This window comes from Delphinus delphis, chromosome 14 (assembly GCF_949987515.2).
Source record: "Delphinus delphis chromosome 14, mDelDel1.2, whole genome shotgun sequence".
NCBI lineage: Eukaryota > Metazoa > Chordata > Mammalia > Artiodactyla > Delphinidae > Delphinus > Delphinus delphis.
Genome location: NC_082696.1, coordinates 42,114,010 through 42,127,630, shown reverse-complemented (window position 1 = coordinate 42,127,630; position 13,621 = coordinate 42,114,010). Strand labels below are relative to the sequence as shown.

At 40.2% G+C, this 13,621-nt stretch overlaps 1 protein-coding gene across 1 annotated transcript in view; it reads left to right on the top strand.

Moving 5' to 3' along the window:
- Positions 1–13,621, top strand: part of SLC35F1 (solute carrier family 35 member F1) — a 425,543-nt gene that overhangs the window by 240,115 nt on the left and 171,807 nt on the right. The window contains exon 2 of the mRNA XM_060030038.1: positions 9,033–9,208. Within this exon, the coding sequence (XP_059886021.1) occupies positions 9,033–9,208 (176 nt within the window). The remainder of the gene's footprint in view (positions 1–9,032; positions 9,209–13,621) is intronic.

The following is a 13,621-nucleotide window of genomic DNA, read 5'->3' as shown; positions in this document are numbered from 1 at the left end:
TGCCAGTTCTGGACATGTCATATAAATGGAATCATGTAAACTGTGGTCTTTTGTCACTGGTTTCTTTGGATGATTGACTCCTTTAAGGTGTATGAGATTCTTTGACAGAGGAGTGGCTGTCCTGCTGCCAGAGGGGGTTCATAGTAGCCAGTTTATGTGAGTGTCTGGTTAAAGGATTTAGCAATTGTATCATCTCAGTAACTAAGCTTCACAAAGAGGATTGTTGCCTTAAAAATGATTTCTACACAAAAGCTGAGTCAGAGGTAATACCACAATGTACCATAAATAAATTAACCAAAAAAAGTGCTCAGCTGAAACTTCTCTTATTCTTATTCTCCATCAGCCATGTGGCAAAGTAAAACAAACACAGTGAAATCTAATCACATGTAACAAAAATATTAGCTACAATTTGTAATTGTCAATAAGACAATTTATAGGACAAAAATATGCATTTACTTCTACTTTTATTAAGGGTGGACTTTGCTCTAAGTATACAGTGTGCCTTAAGATATTACCTGACATATTGTTAGCAAGCAGTTAAAAAACTAAGCAACCATAACATAAAAATAACTTATGCAATTTGTGGGGGAGGGAAGGGAGTTATGTTTAATGTCATACAACCCATCACTTTTTTAAAAATTCCGTTAAATATAATAATCATTGTTTTGCCTCAACTGGTATTTCTTATTTATTAAGAAATGATCGAAATCCTTATATCAATACTACTGGAGAAATTCCTCTTCTTATCACTGTAAACACGGCTATATTACACAAGAAAAACAAGATGGCAACATTCTGCAAATAATATTGAAAGATGCATAAAAAGCTATGCTGCAGATTTGAAGAAGCAAGTATTAAAAGCCTGCAGCTTTGCAATGCTGAGATGAAAGTACAGATGTATCTAGCATGCCTCCGTCAGAGGTGGATTTACCATGAAGCTAGTGGAGTTTCAGGGATGCCAAACTTGCACAGAGACATCTGGTTCTTCCCTCTTGCTCCTTATTGAAACTTTTCCCCCATAATACAAGCAGGATTTGGATCTGACTAATGGAATGAGCAGAGAAATTTGGGGATGTTGTGGCAGAAGCTTACTTTATTTCCCTTGCTCAGAAATTCCAAAGAACAATTCTTACTGAATTAAAACACTACCCTACACTTTAGGGTCTTCTGCTTCTTACCTCTCTTTACCTATCTCTGCTATTATTATGATTCTCACTGGCCAGCCCAGTGATTCTGCATGTCAGTCTCTGCTTCTGAGACAGCACAGCATTCTTCCTGGAATAATATGCCACCTTCAAAATACCAAATTAACTCTCTTCCATTATTTAAAACAAGCAAAACTGACTCAAAACTCTGTTCTCCATGAAACCTTTCCATATTTGCTTTGCCCAATTTAAAAAATAAATTTATTGAGTATAGTTGATTTACAGTGTTGTGTTAGTTTCTGCTGTACAGCAAAACGAATCAATTATACATATACATGTATCCACTCTTTTTTTAGATTCTGTTCCCATATCAGTCATTACAGAGTATTGAGTAGAGTTCCTTGTGCTGTACAGTAGGTCCTTATTAGTTATCTATTTTATACATAGTAGTGTGTATATGTCAGATTGGGACTGACATATTCTTTGCCTAATTTTAAAGACTGAAATTATCTCTGATAACTTCTAGCAATTTTATATAGACTTACTGGAGTACATGGGTATTTTTATGTTCTCTATGCAGGTACAGTAGCTTCACTTATTTAAGTTCCATGCCCCTCCACGCTTCTTGGAGGCAGGGACCAAGCATCCCTTCTTCGTAACCTGTACCCAGCAGGCCTTGGCAAATGCTACTGAGTGATCTCTTTCTCTGCAGCTAATCCCCAAACCTGCAGAGTGTGTGCATAATAAATGAGTAAACATTGCTGCTAACTCAGCTACCAAAAAGTTTAATCAAATACACGGAAGGAATAGACTTTAAGATCGAAGACACCAATCTCAAGAGTTAATGATTACACATCAGTGTCTTCTAAAAGTAAGTGAGAATTACAGAGTAGAAGGAAATGTAGAGCTCATTATCTTAGCTCGAGTTCCCCAGAAAGCACAGGCTTAAGTACCGCTACTTTAGTTAGGACTGTAATCCCAGGGAGTAGGAGTGAGGAAGGGAAGGAGGGAGGGACAGTTCTGGGGCACTGAGTACCCAACAGAGAACCTTGTGAGGCAGGACCATCTTTAGAGAACCTGCAGAAGTGACTGCTTCTCGGGACAGTCTGTCAGGGGGAGGGCCAGGGAGAGAGGAAGAAGAAGAATCTATCTGTCTGCTTTAGTTTCCTATTGCTCAAGTGCAATAATTCCCCGGCACCTCCCAGTTGCTGATGAGTGGGCACCAACTAGGTCCCCACAAGGTCTGGCCTTCAGCATCAACCTGGAATCTCCAGGGCAGAAGGCACAAGGCACACAGAATGGGCATGAGGCCCGGGGCCACTGGGCGGGGCCCACACAGTTTTGATTGCAGTCTATTCACAGTCTGTCATGGCAGCCACCACTGGAGCTAGGATACCTTGGAGACAGCGAGACCAAGAAGATTTGAAGGGGAGCATAAGTATCTTACACACTCGTCAATTAAAGTATCCTTACTTTACACGAAGGAATCCGAGCCCAAAGTTGGAGATGTGCAGGATCATGGAGCTTAATCAACGGAACTCAAGAGCCAGGGGCTTCTAACTCCCTATTGGTGCTTTCCACTGTTCTGTCCCACTTCTCTAGACAAACAACATCTAATATACATGCACATCTGTGACTCATCCTCTCACACTAGAGTTTCAAATGTCTCCTACACTTACTACCTCATGGACTCAGTGGAATATTGTTTACGAGGGCTTCCTTGTGACTTACTTGGTTTCCTCTAAAAAACAAAAAGAAAAGAAACTGATACCACAGAACCAGAGAACAGGTTAAATTCCATGAATACAGAATCTGAGGCAAAGAAACTCCAATTAATGTAAAAACCTCTGGAGATGTGTATTTGCTTCTTGCCTAATAATCTCCTTACATAGAAGTCTAATTAATACTTAAATGGAATAAAGCCTTTCAGCAAAGATCTTCAAGAAGCCAGTGTCCTAACTTCTGAAAACAGCAATCTCGTCAAAGAACATAGTAGAACACATTCTTCCCATATTCAAGTGGTACTGTGTTTAGTCAAGGCAGTATACGTGTTATTTATGTACGTACATCTGAATTCATATGCTGATTCAGATCTGACATGATTTGCCTGAGAATAGTTAACAGAATGAAGATGTTTCTGCAGAAAGTTTGATGTGCTCTCCTTCAAGATGATGATGTAATTGTTTCACTCTCATACCAAAGAATTACAAAGCAATATGATTATGTAACTCTATGCTGAAATTTTTCATACCTCTTTAAAAGAATGTATTCTTATAACTAAGGGAAGAAAATGAGATTCAACTTATGTTTTATATTAAATCTTATTATTTTGAATATCTACTTTGTAAAACACAAGTTTATTTACAAGATTCTAACGTCTATTTCTTTAACAGAACGGAGCTTTTGTGGTAATGGTTTATGTCGGTCTTTATGAATACAAGCTCTATTATAACAGGTATTCAGCTTCCAGCAGCACTTTTTCCTGAGACTCATACATTTTTCATTGTCTAGTCATTCTGAATTTAAAGTGGATAGGATGTCCTTTTAAACACATAAACAAAGATGAAAATGTGTATCATAGTCTCTTCTCCATTTCTGCTGCTAAAATTATAGGAACTCTGTATCCTATGTTAGAATGCATCTGGTGTGCTATTCTATAAACTACATGAATAGCCAACAGCTCCCAGTATAAAATTCCACCCGGCACCGTATTTAGCATCATTTTTGCAAGATAGCACCTTACCAGGCTTGTTCAGAAATGCACCAGAAAACAGTTTATTAATCTCAGTGTCTAACTGGCAGAAGGAATACAGTGAAAATGAGATTTTTTTGTCTTTCAGAGCTGGTAGTTTTTCAAGATAAGCTAAGCAGCCGTCTTTCAAACCTTCTGATCTTTTTCATTTGTAGATATTTTTTCACTTGTAAATTTGTTCATTCATTCATTCTGTATTTATTGAGCATTTATTTCCTTCCCATTCAGGAGTCCTCAAGGCACCAGGAATATAGAAATGACTAGAATACCTTCCCTTCTTTTCAGGAACTCATGAGTCATACAGTATGGTGAGCACAAGTAGAGATAGGAACATACAGAGAAGGACACTTAACTCAGCCTTAGCGAGCAAGGGGCGGCCAAGGGGAGGCTTCCTGGAGAAGATGGTACCTTAAGTTCATGAAGAATTAAGTGAAGGGACCACAGATCTGCTGTAGTGGTTAGTGTGGGAAAAAATTGTTAGGAGGGGTAAGGTGACAGTAAATGAACTGAAAAGCTCCATAGGCAGAGACAGTGGTAGGAAGACATTCTGAGGCACAGATCACCAAAAGGATTTGCTCTGTGCTAAAAAGGAACAAAGGAGAATCTGATGAGAGGAAGATGGTGGGGCAGTGGAGAGGAGTGGGAGGTGGAATCAGCCGAGTGTCAACATCTAGGTTTATTTATATTTTTATTTATTTTGCTTTGGTGATTCTAGTAACTTAGCTCAGATGTGCAGACTTGCAACAGCTCCAGTACTAGCTCCCTTCACTTGGGAAAGGACTGGTGAACTAATCTGATAAAAGGTCCCTTCCATTCCTTCCTGTTTTACAAGTCATGTTTATTAGCGTGATGGACAAAACCATAATGTGCGTTTTCTGTCAGATCATACCAGCAGCAGCTGAATGACACGGCCACTAATTACAAGCAGAAATTGAATACAGCAGATTTGCTGTTTTGTTTGGATGAAGAAACAAGAATAAGCTTGTGTTGACCTCTGTTGAAAGGCACACATTACAGATGTCTTGGTGGAAGAGTTTTCATCAGTCAGTTGGGACGAATTGTTTTGTCTTCACCTTCCCCAGAATATTTCTGGAAACCAGCCACTTAGGTTTAGCACTGTGTTCTGTGCACTCTGTGAGGGAAAAGAGTATTTTTTTGGCAGCATAATGATGGTGTAGCATAGTAATTAGGAGGTTGGGATTTGGAATCATATGACTTAGTTTCTATCCAAATCTTCCCCCTGCTGGCTCTGTGACCTTGGGCTGGCTGTTTACCTCTCTAAGCATCAGTTTACTTATCTAGCAAATGGAACCATAACAATATCTGCCTTGTAAAGTTATTATGAGGATTAAATAAGACAGAATGTATAACTCTAAGCCTAGGACTCGGCACATGGAAAGAACTTAATAAATATGAATTATTATTGCTATTTCATCTTACCTGGGTCCATTTTGTAGTAAGTTACTTGGGAACTAAGCTCCAAAATCTTGGTTTAGTAGTTCCCCAGTGACAAAGACTATGTCTTATTCATCTTTGCATACATAGTGCCTGGCATGTGAAGGCTGTTTTATAGTATTCAACATATTGGCACATATACATCAGAAGTACTAAAATTTTTTTTCTCTTATGTAAGCACTCTGTCATTTTTTTGTGGCTTGATTTTGTTCAGGATATCACCAAGGTTTCAAATACCATGGTTGTAACTTAAGCAGTTGTAGGAATTACCATGTCCTAGCAGTAGTCGTCGACCTTCCTTTCCCAAGGAGACACACTCCATACACAGCATCTCCAGTGGACATACTCAGCACCAGGACCCACTCTCTGGTATATGAGCTGTAACTCTCCCCACTTCTCTTCCACTTAAGGATGTAAGTTATTATGCAAGTAAGAGTGACCCAATGAGAGGATAATCATGAATCCACTCTAAATTATTTTTAATCATTTTAAACATTATTATTTTAACTATTTTTGTTATTTTTATGTTATGTATGACTAGATCAAACTTCTTCAAAGGATTCTTGGAATTCTTTAAAATTCTTCAAAGTCAGCACCTTTATTTCTCACCACTTCTGTCCAATTAGTCACCACTAACTATCCCTTCTGTGAAATTCTCTGTTCCCTTTGTTTCCATGATACCAAGTGTTGCTCTGGTACTGACCACCAAAAGTGGTCTTTCAAAGGCTGGCAGTGACTACAAATCATCTTTTGTCAGTCCTCATTCTTCATGCCCTCTAAGCAACATTCAATATTACAACTGTTCCCTCCACGAAAGTCTCTGTTCCCTTGGTTTCCTTGACATAAAGAACTATCTTGGTCTTCCCCTTAGCCTTCAAACCACTTCTGACTCCAATGATGTGCCTCTTCTTTCATCCCTAACCCCAATCTGGGGATTCTCCAAAGACTTCCTAGGCCTTCTTATTTTATTTCCTCTTCTTCCTTCCATGTTGTTAGCATCCGTTTCCAGTACTTTAGCCGCCACTCTTATATGTAAAAGTTCCACATCTTTTTCTCCTGGTTGACCTCCCTATCCAACTCTGATCCCATGATTCTAATACTGTTGGATCATTTGGAAGTTCATTTGGCAGCTCAAATTCAATATACCAAAAATGTTTGTTATCTTTACACTAAAACCAACTCCTTATCGTGGTTTTTGTTAGTGCGTATCACACTTCTCTTAGGCTGGCTTAAAAACCTTTGAGTTAAATCTGGTACTTCTCTTTACTTCTGCTTTTCTTTCTTCTTTTTTTTGAAATCATCCTTTCATTTCAACAAAACTGTTCAGTGTTGCCTAGGTCTACCTCTGCACTGTCTTGAAGCTCTCCATTTTCTACTTCCTCTGAATGGTATTGCCCAGCTGTAAATATAGTGAAGAACATTATACCAGCATCACAGTAAAAACAATAATTATAGTATAATGATATAGAAGTAAAGGAGATATATCCCAGGGAAAAGAGGGCAGAGAAGACTTTTTAAAGGGGGTAACATAACGTGTGAGCCAAATCTTGAAAGATGAATAAGAGTCAGACTGACATGTCAGGATGAACATTCTGGAAATAATAACATGTGAAAAGGAACGCCAACAAAGAAGACCACGACTCATTGTAGAAGTGCAAGTAGCTCTGTAGGTCTGGAGCTCTGGCTTCATGGGGGAATAAAGTGGGGAAGCAGGAGGCAGAGCTTTGCGGTAGTAGGAGTGGAGGGAGGGTATTGAGGGCCTTGTTTCAGTATCTGCTACTGCATAACAAACCACCCCAAACTTCATGCCCTAAAACAACACAACCAATGATTATTTCTCACAGTTCTCCAACTGGGCAGCAATCACTGGGGATGGTTCATCTCTGCTCCACATGACTCAGGTTGGCGCTGCTCCACTGGGACCAGAGGATCCACAATCCTCACTCACATGTCTGGTACTTCAGCTGAGGTGGCAGTGGTTGGCTGGGTCTCTCTTCTTCTTTTCACACAGCCTCTCAGTATTCGGTAGTCTAGCTCTGGTTCTTTACATGGAAGCTGTATCCTAAGAGGGCAGAAAATGGAAGCCGCAGAGCTTCTTAAGGTTTAGGACCAGAAGTCACATGACATCTCCCCCTACCTTCTATTGGTCAAAGCAAGTCACAAGACCAGCTCAGCTTCTGGAAAAGGAAAATAGACCCCACCTCCCTTTGGGAGAAGCAGCATGAATATAGAGGGATGTGAGGAAATGTTGGCAGACATCTTTGTAGATGGTGTAACATAGGCCTTATAGATCACTGCATTCTGTAGGGTACCATCTCTAGGGTATCATCTATAGGGTAGGATTTTAAGCAACAGACTGACATTTTAAACTGACATGTTTAAAAATATCGCTTTGACTCCTTTGACACCTTTATGAAGATTGAATTGAAGGGTCAGGGCCAGTGCCTGGAAACAGAGCAATCTACCCATCTACCAAGGCAGCCTCTGCCAGTATGTTACAGGCTAACCTCTGCAGAGTCTTTTTCATAGGTCCCCATGCATTGCCACAATTCCTCCTCCTCGTGGAAGCAAATGGAATGAGTGATGGATGCCTTTTTTAAAAAGAAGGATACCACCAAGGTGTCCACCCAGAACCCTGCCCAGGGGTCCAGTGCCCCTTCCAGAAAGATGGATTCACATCTGCCATGGGGGAGGGAATATGCGATGCTGCAGAAGCTCTGCCTAATGCTTTTCTGTTTAGAAATACTACTCTTTGCTTATTTTATGTTCATTTTTCTTTAAATAAATAAACCAGGAAAGTCAGATGAGACCCCTGGGGAGAGCAGAAGTCTGCTTTGCAGAAGCCAGGGGCTTGTCCTGTGTCAGAGCATACAGGTGGATGTGACCATAAAGCCCACATGGGCGTTTTATTTCTATGCAAAGTGAGCCATTTGACTCTTGCCTGTAATCTCCACTACAGTGGTCTGTAGGGTCAGTGCCTATAAAAAAAGCCATAGAAAATATTCACAGAATTTGAAATGTCTTATTGTACCCCCTCAGTCACTAAATTTCCTTCGTGAATGACAGTTTTAATGTGTCAGCAACTGCGACTTGAGCAGAGGAGAGCAGAAACTAGTGCTTATTAGTGCTTGTTAGAGCAAACTGTTCAATATCTGGGAATGGAGAGGAGATAGTCCTTTTAGATTATCAGGGGTTTGTATGGCCCCTTTACCTAAGTTTTCCTAGAGCCAAGATTTTGGTCTATGAAGAAAAAAGTCTCTGTTTTTTGGTACAAGAACCTGAGGACAAGGTTGGAATATGGTCCTGTTTCGTCAGTGTTCAGGTTCTCTCTCAGGTTTCTGAACATTTGTTCATGCCATGGTGGCATCAGGATGATGTTAATTCCCCCCCAGAGCTCCAGGGCTCAGTAGGTAGAAGCCAGGATCACTTGGAGAGATTTGGTCTCAAATCTCAGCTTTGCCACTTCCTAGTTATGCGACTGTAAGAAAATTCCTTAACCCCTCTAAACTTTGGTTTCTTCCTCTGCAAAACCCCAGTAAGGTAGCATTGCTATGATGGATTAAAAGAAATACTGTTTATTGCACTTAGCCTAGTGAATGGCACAAGTGCTCAGTAAATTTTAAGTGATTGTTCTAATGGACTTAATGCTGATCTTTGCTATGTTTCTCTTTATTTCTCAGGGAGATGTTAATCTCTGTGGCTCTAGGCCAGGTGTTATCCCTCCTTATTTGTGGAATTAGCTTGACCAGCAAGTACCTGTCAGAAGATTTCCATGCCAATACACCAGTCTTCCAGAGTTTCCTCAATTACATCCTCCTCTTCTTGGTCTATACCACCACACTAGCTGTCAGACAAGGTAAGCATGCAAAATCCCGAGAATGTAGCTTCGTTTCTCTTTTAGCAACATCTGCAAGAGTGATGAGTGATGACCAGATTAACTTTTTTCACTTACAGCGTCATAAGACAATTCAAAACCCCAAATCTCACTCTTCTATTTTGCGGTAATACAGCAAACAAAATGAGTGAGTAAATCACAAAGAAGCATAAATTGTGTGAATTCAGCAGGAAGTAGGAAATGCATGTATAGGCAGAAATGTACAATTGCTTATATTTGAATTCCTTTTAGCATTCCTTGTACCCCTCAGTAAATCTAAATAGACTGCTTCGCTGGAACCTGGAACAGGCCTGATGAAGCTGTCTTAATAAATGCTAACCCTGAGAAATCCAAGGGGATTACAGACAAATATATGTTCTTGGAAAAGTGTCACGAGAAAGATAAAAATAGTAAACACAAACAACTCTAGTAATAACAAAGGGGGAAAGAAAGAAAAGAAAGCTACCACAAATGGCCATGTGAGATGTTCTGTCTAAACTTAAAAGAGCCAAAAAAATGAAACAAGTCCTCCAAGAGTCAGTGCAAGGAAAACTTATTAAAGGGCAATTGCAGTTGAAATCCTTGGGGTATATCTCTGGAGGATATACTTCAGAGACTTATGATTATACCTATGGCCCAGAAATAGCCAATAATAACCCCCCAGTATCAGCTGTCGACTGTAAAATATGCACTGAAAAGTAGCCATTAATAGGTTTGAAGACAATTATATACCATAATAATGAATAAAGGTATGTGTATAGCCGTATACATCAATCCTAAGAGTCATACTCTTTAGAAACTTTGCTAATAAGCGTATATCAGCATTGAATTTGTATATTTCCTTATTTGGATTGTCCTTCAGAGTCATATTGCTTAATTAAAATGATTTGGCCAGGACTAGATTTCATCTTAGAGGGAGAGTAAAAATGAACAAGTTAGGACTGAATTCTAGTTTAACTTGGGATTTGTTTAAAGTATTGGAAAAGCTAATTTCATTTACTTCTCAAATATTGGTGTTATTGGTGTTTGTTTTTTAAAATTTAACATCGGTAGGCATAATTAATTTAAGAGTAACATTTCAAATAAAACCTCAGGCTACAGAAGTTATAGACGTTGAGTCTCAGCTATATTTCCTCAGTAGGATTTGGAAGCTAATGATTTTGAATGCTACAAATGCATTATCTAAACAGTTATACCCACAATTTCACCATTGGTGCCTCAATCCAGGAAAGAACTCCAGAAAATGAGGAAATTGGGGAGGCATATAATTAGAAATTTACTTATGAGAGACTGTTAACATGAGGAATGTATAGTTTGGTCGTTCAAGAAGAGAGAGCTATGCAGTTTGACTTAAAAATCACTTGATGAAAGCTTGGATAATAGTTTAGAATTATTAGAGAATAGAATGATTTTAGCCCAGAACAAGGATTATAATTAAGGATAGTAAGATTAAATGAAGAGCAATTTTGCAACACTCTAATATAACCAAAAACATCACACGAAAGTGGTGAATTTACGTTCTGTAGAGATTTTTAGAACCAAACAGTCTCGACTACAAGATGGTGAACTACAACTAGTCTTTGGGTTCTTGTCAGTCTTACTTTCCAGGAGCCCAGAGATTTAGCAAAAACTCTCATCAGGGAAAAAAATAAAATCAAGCCATTCTAAGAAACAGAGAATAATTTCACAGTTACAGGTAGAGACAGAAAAGCTTAAAAAACTAAATGTAGAAAAAGACCCAAAGTTAATAATAATACCTTCTGTTGAGGCTTTATAATGTGCCAGCTACTACCTATGTGAATTACCTCTTTTATTCCTTCAATCCAAGGAAATAAGAATTATTATCCAAAATTTTATAAATAGGAGATCGGAGACTCCCCCAGCATCAGGAACCTGCTCCAGGCTACAGAACTAGGGAGAGTAGGGGCCCCTCCCAGGCTAGGGCTGGGTGCCTTCATGACCCACTGTGCCCACCCATGTGCGGTCCGGGGAGGAAGGAAGAGGGAAGGGAGACAGGTTGGAGCAAAAGGAGGATTTTTCCCTTTGAATTTCAAAACCCTGGATAAGAAACCAGCCCTGGGGGCAAAGTCTAGTGAGGCACAGCACTGATGTCAGGAGGATGTGACTGTAAACGGTGCTGGGAGAGGATGGCGAGGGTGGGCAGGGCAGAGGCATGACTGGAAAGAGGCCAAGGACCAGAAGCAGCAAGGAATTCAGAGGCTCTTTGGAAGCAAAAGACTGAAGAGGACCTCAGAAAACTCCGACTGTCATCGCAGTTGGTGATGGAGAGAACCAGTTTCTAAAATGCCCTATCCAGAGATTTCTGCATTGCCTCAGATTATCACTAAATATGCTGGTGTGTCTTTATTTGGGTGTTTACTCAGAATGTTTGTTTGTTTTAAGCTTCATCTTTAGAAGTTTTAATAGGCTGGCATTAAGCTAACATCTGGAAATCAACATAGTAATTACATTAATTTTGTATAGGCTGATTCCGTGCCGTGTTCTAGAGACATAATAATCTCCTTCCTCATGCACCTCAAGATTTGAGAGGGAATGAACAGAGCAAAGAGGAGAGGATGCAAAGTGTGATGTGTGTGAGGAAAGTGCTGTCATGGGCACATTTTCTCCTCCCTTGCAGGTACTTCCTAAGTACTCTGCTAAGTACTCTGCCGGGAGTGCTGCAGGTCAGGATTGAGCAAGATGCCAGCCTTCCCAATTCTTCCAGCACAGATGTCACTGGCCCCACAAGGCCACCATATTCATTTGATACCACCTTAGGCCACACAACAGCAATAAGTTAGACTCAGGAATTAACAATCTTTCTTTATCGTTTTAATTATAAAATGTATGATTGTCACATGTAAACATATTGTGATAAATGCAAGAAGCCTTTCAAGAGCATTAAGGGTGATGTTATTACAAAAGCCTTGTGGAAATTTGACTTCAGAGTTGAAGTGAATTCTCCTCACCAAATTTGCACTGAACCAATGATCAAAGACTCTGAAGCAACAGAATGCAGTATAAGTTTCAGTGTAACGCCAGTTCAAACTGGAGTTTTGAATTTGTCCCTGATTATTAATTGGTTCCTACAAAAATTTGTAGAAAACCAAAAATTGATTCCTACAAAGACCGTCCTCCTTAAAAAAAAAAGTATACTGTAGAACAAGTTTTAAGGCTAGCCCTTTGTGATTGGAGCTAGGTTTTTTTATTCCAGATGGTTCTAAAATTTTTAAAAATCTTGCTGTTTCTCCTAAAGAGCTTCTTTAATACAACTCTATAGAAAAAAAATGTGCTTCAAAAAAGTAGTTCCAATGACAGTGTATCACATTTGAGAATTCAGATAAAATTTAGATAGCTGTTACTCGGTTAGTTGTAACCACTTTGGGGAAATTACTCGGACAATGTGGTGAAGTGGTTAAGAATCCGCCTGCCAATGCAGGAGACACGGGTTTGAACCCTGGTCCGGGAATATCCCACATGCCGTGGAGCAACTAAGCCCGTGCGCCACAAATACTGAGCCTGCGCTCTAGAGCCCGTGCACCGCAACTACTGAGCCCGCGTGCCACAACTACTGAAGCCTGCGTGCCTAGAACCCATGCTCTGCAACAAGAGAAGCTATCGCAAGGAGAAGCCGACACATCACAACGAAGAGTAGCCCCCGCTCGCTGCAACTAGAGAAAGCCCGCGTGCAGCAACGAAGACCCAACACAGCCGGGGGGGGAAAATACACACACACACACACACACACACACACACACACACACACACACACACATTGAAATAATGCCTGAAATCCAAACTCACGCTATATGTACAAAGTAGGGTTTCAGGAATTGTAAAGAAAAACGTAGTCCTCCCCTTGTGTTTCTCCTTTACTCTTGCTCTACCACCACACCACAATACTTCCAACACCAGATGTGTGGGGCTTTTCCCACACCATGCAATTCTGTGACACCAGCTGGGTGTCTTACAATATAACTCACTTCTGACAGTTCTATCTGGAGATGGATAGAAGTTATTACCTGTGCTTCTGACCTACCTGCTATAGATCAGAGGTTCCCACGAACCCTCCTTGGGTTTGGTTAATTTGCTCGAGCGTCTCACAGGACTCAGGAAAGCAGTTTACTTACTGTTTACCAGTTTATTACAAAAGGATGTGATAAAGGATATAGATGTATGCTCAGATGGAAGAGATGAGTAGGGCAAGGTGTGTGGAAAGGGTCGTGGAGCCCCCAGGCCCTCTCTGGGCACAGCTCTTAGCATCTCCATGTCACGTGTTCACCAACCCTAGAGCTCTCTAATGAAGCCTTTACGGAGGCTTCATTAGGTGGGCATGATCATTAGCTTCATTTCCAGCCCCTCTCCTCTCTCTGGAAAATGGGAAGACGGGGCTGA